The sequence below is a fragment of the Podarcis bocagei genome (assembly GCF_964188305.1).
Source record: "Podarcis bocagei genome assembly, chromosome: 3".
Taxonomy (NCBI): Eukaryota; Metazoa; Chordata; class Lepidosauria; order Squamata; family Lacertidae; genus Podarcis; species Podarcis bocagei.
Window position 1 is genome coordinate 68,754,351 of NC_138127.1, and position 7,631 is coordinate 68,761,981.

The following is a 7,631-nucleotide window of genomic DNA, read 5'->3' on the forward strand; positions in this document are numbered from 1 at the left end:
CTGAATGATGGACTCATGGAGGTCACTTTTGTGCATGCAAATTAACTGAGCATTCTTCTGCTATTTGGATTGTGTTCTCTAGCTTTTGATTCCAGTCTTTATTGGGACCAACTATTATGGTTAACAGTGATGCTCACAATGCTAAAACTTGCATTCATATAAATCACAGGGACTTGGGAAGTTTGATTCCAAATCAGACCATTTGTCTGCCTTGTCCAATATTATCTACTCTGTTCTGACAGATGGCAGCTCTTCGGGGTTTTATCTGCTACACAATTCTTTTAAATGGAGATCCTTAGGATTGAACCTGGGATTTTTTTACATGCGAAGCATGAGCTAATTTGTTGGCAGTAGGTTCAGGTCACAGCTCAGTGGTAAAGCATGCTCTTTGCATGCAAAAGTCCCAGATTCAATTCCTGGCCCCTCCAGGTAGGGTGGGGAGATTCCTGTGTGAATTCTTGGTTAACATCTCCCAGTCATTATGGATAATTCTGAGCTAGTTGGGCTATTGTCTGACTTGGTAAAAGCCAGCTTCCTAAGTTAAAGAAATCACTGTTCCGCACAGCACATAATTGACTTATGAAATGCTCTACCAAAAGATGTGGCAAGGGCTACTAGCTCGTGTGGCTTTTCATATATCCTGACTTCCTATCCTTTGCCTTTCTATATTCCAACAGCCTTCTTGTCTAAACAATCAGTTGGTATACGTAGACTGCAAGAAAGGAACTATGGTTCAGGTGGACAGTTCTCAAAGGATGCTCAGAATTGCTGACCCAGACTCAAGATACAGTGGATTCTACAGCATGCAAAAACAGAACAACTTACAGGCAGATAATTTCTATCAGACAGTGTGAGAAGTTGCACCCTTACAAAGAAGTTAAGAAGAAACAAAGACTGAGTCTGCTATTAAGATAAAACTAGAATTGTGCACTTGCTTAGTGGATTGTATTGGATTTGTGACTTCATGTACAGCTCTAAGACCTTACTGGGATGGGCTCTGACTCCTGCAGTGTGCCAGAACAAGCATTCCCATTTCTCCTTGCGATAACTGACCAAGTGTTTTCTTAGAACCAAAGTTTTAAAACTTGTTAAGATGTTTTGCTTGTAACATAGTAATAGAGATTGTTTGGAAAGGGGAAATTGGGGTTGAGTTTGAGTGGTAATAACAGGAAGCCTCAAAGAAGAAAAGCTGGTCAGCTTGACTTGGAGTCAAACAATATAAGAATATAGCTTTTTTCCTATCACTCCAAAATAGCATTTATTGCAGTGAAGTATAAGCATAACCATACCTGAACTTAAATAACCAATTCTGGGTTTTTTTTCCAGCTGTGCTACAAAAATATAGTACCTGTCACATCACAGGTGTGGTATAGCTGCAACTATGTTTTTCTACCTGATCAGAAGCTGCAAGAGCTAATGACATAGTGAGGGAAACATTAAAGCAGAATTACAAAGGGTGAATTATTGAAGCTGTGTACAATTATACCTTGTGCTGCTTTTTGTTTTTTCTTTTGATGCTGTTTGTCAAGGTTTTTTTTGCAATCAGCAAGTGGCTAAGGCCTGTATAATTCCTGATATGAGCACTGGATCTTTTGACAACAGTAGTGGCGAGGGAGAGAAAGGGAGGGAAAGTTAAAAACACTATCTGATTCCAGAGCTTGTGTGTGCGTGTTTTGTGTGTGTGTGTGTGTGTGTGTGTGTGTGTCTTTTTTTCCTTTCTTTTACCATTGTGTATCAATTTCAGGTGGTTCAGAGATATTTCATTGGAGGAAAAGAAATAGATTAGATGGATGAAGATCTTGCTCAGATTATGTTTTTTTTAATCATGTTAAGGGTTTTTTCTGTTACTGATTATGCAGACTAGAAACAACTTCCATGCTAGGAAGCTGCTTAATTTTAATTGTATATTACTCAAGCACCTTTTTGGAAGCTCAGAAAGAAAGGAGATCATGCTTCTTTAAAACTTTAGCTTTATAGAAATATTTATGTAAATAAAGTTATGCTGGAAACAAAGCATTTGTATGTCTGTGTGTGTATATATGTGCGTATGTGTATACATACGTCTCTGTGTGTATACATACACACATATACACACTATATATGTGTATATATATATATGTATATATACAGTATATATATATGGTATTTATATATACAGTATATATCAGTATAATTTTGTATTTTCCCCTGTTGAATGTATTTTTAACTGAGATTTTACCCAGAACAGAAACACAGGCATTCCACATTTTTGCTTAATCATTTGTGTTTAGGAAAGACGAGATGAGAGTATCTCATTCTACCTAGTTTTATTTGATTTGAAAGTGTGAGTATGCAAGTGTGTGTGCACGCGTGCCCTTGTGTTTGCATATGTGTACAGTATGTGCACAATTTTAGCAGTAAGCATTGCTCTTGCTACTTGCTACATTTCAGGGTGTGTTCCTTTTTCTTTTCCTGCATGGCCTTAAAAAGGCTGTTAATTCAATGCATTGGCTAGATACACTGATAACATACAGGCAGCACTCATCAGTTTCACAACTTAACTGCATCAGCTTTTGGATATATTTGAAAACAGTTGTTTGAAACAACTACTGGAGTACAGTCTACAACTAGCTGGAAGTTTGTTGCAGCTTGACTCGTAACTTTTAACTGTATCATACAACATTAACTTTTCCAAATATGTCTTGGCACTTTTATACTAACTGCCCATTTGTGTATGCCTCTTTCTTTTACAGTTGCTTGTCATAAGACACAGATACCCAGTATGCTTAATGTGAAAAGAAAATGTATTTTTTGTAAAGGAACTCTCAAGTATTGTTGTAAATACTTGGTCAGAGGTTACTGAACTTTAAAACTGAAAAACCTAATTTATTATATGACCTAATTTATTAATCCGAAGATTAACAAATGTCTTGTTTTAGAATATCAAAAAAGTGTTCTAGCTGTTTGCATCAAAGAGAAAAATAGGTGTATCATAAAGGCTCAACATTTTTTCTGTTTATAAATTCAGTTTCCAAAAAACAAAGAAAAAATGTAGTCACTCCCCCCAGCATTTTATACTCATATGACAACACTGAAACAAATGTTACTCTCCAGTTATTACCCAGATTCTGTCAAGATAAATCATCCATTCCTTTCATAAGAGTAAGCAGTCGTTATCCAGAAATTGTAAATGCTTGCTTTTATTTTACAATCAAGGCCATATTCTGAGAAATATTAGCAGGATATAGGACATGGTGTAAAATGTTTTATTATTATTATTATTTTATTATTATTATTATTTTATTATTATTTTGAAGATATTATTTATCCTATGTGCTGTATCCATTACATTCTTTTACTTTGGTTCCTGTTGTGCTCTTGTAAGAGAAATGCAGATAATTTTCTGGAAAAAAATAAATAGATGCATATGTGGCACTTGGAGTGCACAGCAATTCGGCAGATTGCTTGTTTACTTTTTAAAATGTAAGACGGTTTCTTGTAATTTGGCTCTTGGCAGCACAATAAAAATTAACTTGATGAACTTTTCATAAGTTTCTAATTGATTTCTTCTCTGTTATGTTTAACATCTTTTAGTGTTTTATTGTTTCCCAGTTACATTGTGAGGAAAAAGGTATACAGTGGAACCTGCTGCCACAGTGTTGCAGTGTAGAGTGTTCCTGTTCACGATTCCAGCAAACAATGCCCTCTGCTAGGATATTCCAATATATTGACTGCAGTTTTCTGTTTTCCTTCCTCCAGCAGTCAGCATTTTGTGTCCACTAAGCATGCTCAGTCCATATTGGGATGTTTAGGGGGATTTCTCCCCTTTATTTTTGAAGAATTGTACCAAACATTTCACCAACACTTAAGCATTCATATCCTTAACATAATCCTTAACTGCGACATATGCAGAACTTTCTATCATTACTCTTCATTCTGTTGATATGCCACTAATACTGATGTATGGCAAAAAAATTTACTTGACTAGGCACTGCAGCAATTGTTAAAGAGATTGAGAGCATTTTAGTACAAAAATGGGAAGGGGGTGGCATAGGGGGACAGCAAGTATCTTTATGTAACCAATAGGACCCAACTGCCACTGTTGTCACTGTATGCGGGGACATTCGGGCTCAGGGGCCAAATGCAGCACTCCAGGCCTCTCTGCCTGGCCCTTGAAGCTCTCCTTATGTCACAACACCTCCAAATCCACGCCCCTTACCGGTCTTGCTTTGCACCCTCCTTGAGTGCTTTTACCTGGCTAGAATGTTCCCTTGAATTCTGAAGGTGCTTCTTGGGGGTCTGGATGGAGGCCAAAGAGGGATGTGGGAGTGCAAAGAAACTAGAGGGCTGTACTGTCATGAACTCTTTGGACGCAGAATAGTGGGAGAAACCAGCTGGAGAACCACCAGGAGAAGAAGACTCGGAGACCATGGAGCACTGATGTGATGACGCTGGAGACGAGGGAGAAGAATGGAAAGAGGTGTCAGAAGTTGAAGAGGGAACAGGGCTTAGTGTGGCAGAAAGAAGACCAGAATCAGATGCAGAAGCTGAAGGAGGCGAGAACGAGGCAGAGATGAGTCAGGCTGCTGAAAAGTCACAGGTATCCCCTCTCCTGCTGCAACAAGCTCCCCACACCCTCAATCTCCCAGAACCAGGAAAGGCATGAAAAGGGTGGAGGATTGGCTACACACAGGCACTTTTTCTTGAAAAAAAACACTAGAGTGGAGTGGACTTACTGACAGCTGTGGTGAGCCTCAGCAACTGATTCATGGAGTAAGACCTACTGGGGAGGAGCAGCTGTGCTCATTAGGCCCGACACTTGGCCTTCTCTCTGCAGTTTGTCTTTCTGCTGATAAAGTTTTCTCCAACTCTGAACTCTGTAATTTACTGCCAGCTCGCTCTTTAGCATGTACAAAGGTAAAATCTGCATTTATTCCTCTGTCCACCACTGATATGGGCCCCTCATAAGGGACTGTGGTCCTCAAAATGAAAAAAGGTTCTCTACCCCTGCTGTACACACAGAATCAGCTCCTGGTTATGGTTCCACAGCATGTTGAAACAGGAGCCAACTATTGCTTCAAATTGTGCTACTTCAGAGTTACTGGGCTTAAGTATCTGAAAGAAACGCATATAATGGCAAAAAAATGGTTCCCAAATGGCTTAGCTGATGAACAAATCAGCTCCCAAATGCCACAAACCCGGGTGTAAGTGTTCCGGTTTGCGAATGTTTTTGGAAGCCGAACGTCTGTTTTGGCTGTCAGCATTGTTTCCGGGACCAATCAGCCAATCAGAAGTCGGGCCTTGATTTTCGAACGTTTTGGAAATTGAGCAGACTTCCAGAACAGATTGAGTTCAAGAACCAAGGTGCCACTGTACTAGATAGCAGAAATGCCAATTACAACTTAGAGTTAACATTTTTACTAGCTCACAAAAAAAAAATGTACTAAAGCTGTCCACTGGTGCCTAAAGACATTCCACAAGCAGGGAGCCACCACTGAAAAGCCTGTTCTCATGTCACCATTTTCCACACCCTGTGGAAGGGTCTTGAAAAGGGAACACAGGCTCCAGGTTGGTTCATGAGGGGATAGGCAGTCCTTGAGGTATTTAGGTTCTGAGCCGCATAAGGCTTTTTAGGTCAAAACCAGCACTATGAATTGAGCCCAGAAGGTAACTGGTATCTAGAGCAGTCATACCATAATTGGTTTTATATGTTTGGACCATCGTTCCCTGGTCAGCAATTTGGCCACTGAATTCTGCACCAGCTGCAGTTTCCAAACCATCTTCAAAGGCAGCCCCACATATAATGCATTGCAGCAATCTAACCAGAGCCTAGACAACAGATGTTAAACTGTGCTTGTCCATGCAGGGTGCATGGTGGAAGGCACCTCACTGCAAGGCTTGAGCTTTGAGCAACAGTAGTGGATCCAAAAGTCCTTCAGAGGTAGTGTAATCCAATCCAGCGCAGACAAAAGCCACTCCATTCAGTCTCAGGAACCACTTCCTACCATTGCCTTAGTCTTCTATGGATTAAGCTTCAGGTTATTGGCTCTCATCCAGCCCATTACAGCAGCAATACATCTATCTGTCTTGCACATTCACTCCTACACCTGCATATGTCAAGAAGCAGAATTGCATATGGCTATGCATATAAAGGTGCTTACCCAAGCCCTATCAAGTTATTATGACAGCTGAGACATAAAATCCCACAAGCACCTCTCCTTCCTCGGCACTAAAATAGAAATAAATTAAATAGTTAATGAATTGCTGCTTTTCCATGACACCCTCATTCAGTTGTGTGAAGTAGTGCCTCTCTGCTTGGTAGGGAAGGTCCTATCCATTAACCTGGAAGGCACCAAGTTGGCTACCCATGGACTCTATGCTCAGATATATATTTTTAGATGCTTCCCATCCAATAGGAAAGGTGTTCTGTACATGTTCACAGTCACTCACTGAGAAGCAAAATGTTATTGTTTGGTTTTTTGGAGGGGAAAAGTGCAAACATTTTGGAGGACATCCATGAAGTTCATCCCCACTGCTCATTTTAGGATTTAAGTGATGCTTAAAAGCCTTACTGAAATCAAGATACGCTATGTCCACAGCATTCCCCTGATCCACCAAGCTTGTAGATCTGCTTCCAACAAGCCTCTCTCCTAGTTTAAGTTCAGTATATCTTGAATGCAAAGGAATGCATGAAAATGCAGTCACTATTATTTAGAGGTTGCTTTTTTGAGAGTTTGTCAGTGAATTTTTTAAATGAAAAGTTTGGTCTCTATGCCTGTTTAAATATCACAGTGACTAACTCAACATCCTTCCTCAAATCTGGAAAATACTATTCCTAACACAGAGGCCAATTATGATTACCCTAGTGTCATGCTCTGCATGTGCTGCTATGCCCTGGCTGAAATTATTTTATTTTATTTGGTCTGTTAGTTGGAATCCTTTAAAAAAAAGCCTAAGAGTGGGGAAAGCATTTTTTTCCATTAAAAGTTAAACTGATTTGTAGGGGCAAGAAAACTGCATGCCATTGGAAGCAAGCGTTCCTCACATTTTAAAAAGTTGTGTGTACTATGGTCAGTGAAATCGATACATGCATTTTAAAACTTACATGGAACAACTAAATTTCTAAATAAGAGTTATGGCGTCAACCTTGTTTGAAAATCATACTTGAGTGCTCTTCCCTGGAAGATGTCCGTAGATGCGCAAGAATAATTCCGCCGCCCCCCCCCCTTTATTTTAGAGAAAGTGTGGAGACAGCAGCACTCTGCACATGTGTAATGGCACCCTTTCCTTAAAAAGTGGCGCACACTCACTTCCTATGAAAACATGTCAGGCTAAAAACTGCAGCCCAACCCACCCGAAATGTTACCACCAGCGGCCCCTGATGTAACTCTTCTTGTTTAAATCCAATTCAAAATCGGTTGTTCTAATTGAAGCAGGTTGTGATAGGTAGCAATGGGGGCGGGATACGGTTCGCACCGGGCACAGGTGTGGTTTACTACGGCACTTGGCTAGCTCTTAAATTCAAAGAGGCTGCAAATTCTAGAGGAGAGTGGATAAACTGAGGGAGCAAAGCCCCGCTCAACAATGCGGGCCTGGCTTCCGATTGCGAAGCTTCCCAAACCAAGAGGCCAAGATCTCGGTTTCGGTGCGAG

At 40.2% G+C, this 7,631-nt stretch overlaps 1 protein-coding gene and 1 long non-coding RNA gene across 3 annotated transcripts in view; one reads left to right on the forward strand and one right to left on the reverse strand.

The window, feature by feature from the left end:
* The window catches only part of CRIM1 (cysteine rich transmembrane BMP regulator 1), a 143,853-nt gene extending 140,323 nt beyond the window's left edge, over window positions 1–3,530 (forward strand). For both annotated transcript variants that reach the window (XM_081188065.1, XM_081188066.1), the window contains one exon: window positions 678–3,530. In XM_081188065.1, coding sequence (XP_081044191.1) covers window positions 678–854 — 177 coding nt within the window. In that variant the 3' untranslated portion in view covers window positions 855–3,530. The remainder of the gene's footprint in view (window positions 1–677) is intronic.
* Window positions 1,715–7,588, reverse strand: LOC308583836. The gene is made up of 2 exons (XR_014006448.1): window positions 6,141–7,588; window positions 1,715–4,430 (listed from the first exon to the last, which is right to left on the reverse strand). It is a non-coding gene; the product is annotated as an uncharacterized lncRNA (long non-coding RNA).
* Between the last annotated feature and the right edge of the window lie 43 nt (window positions 7,589–7,631).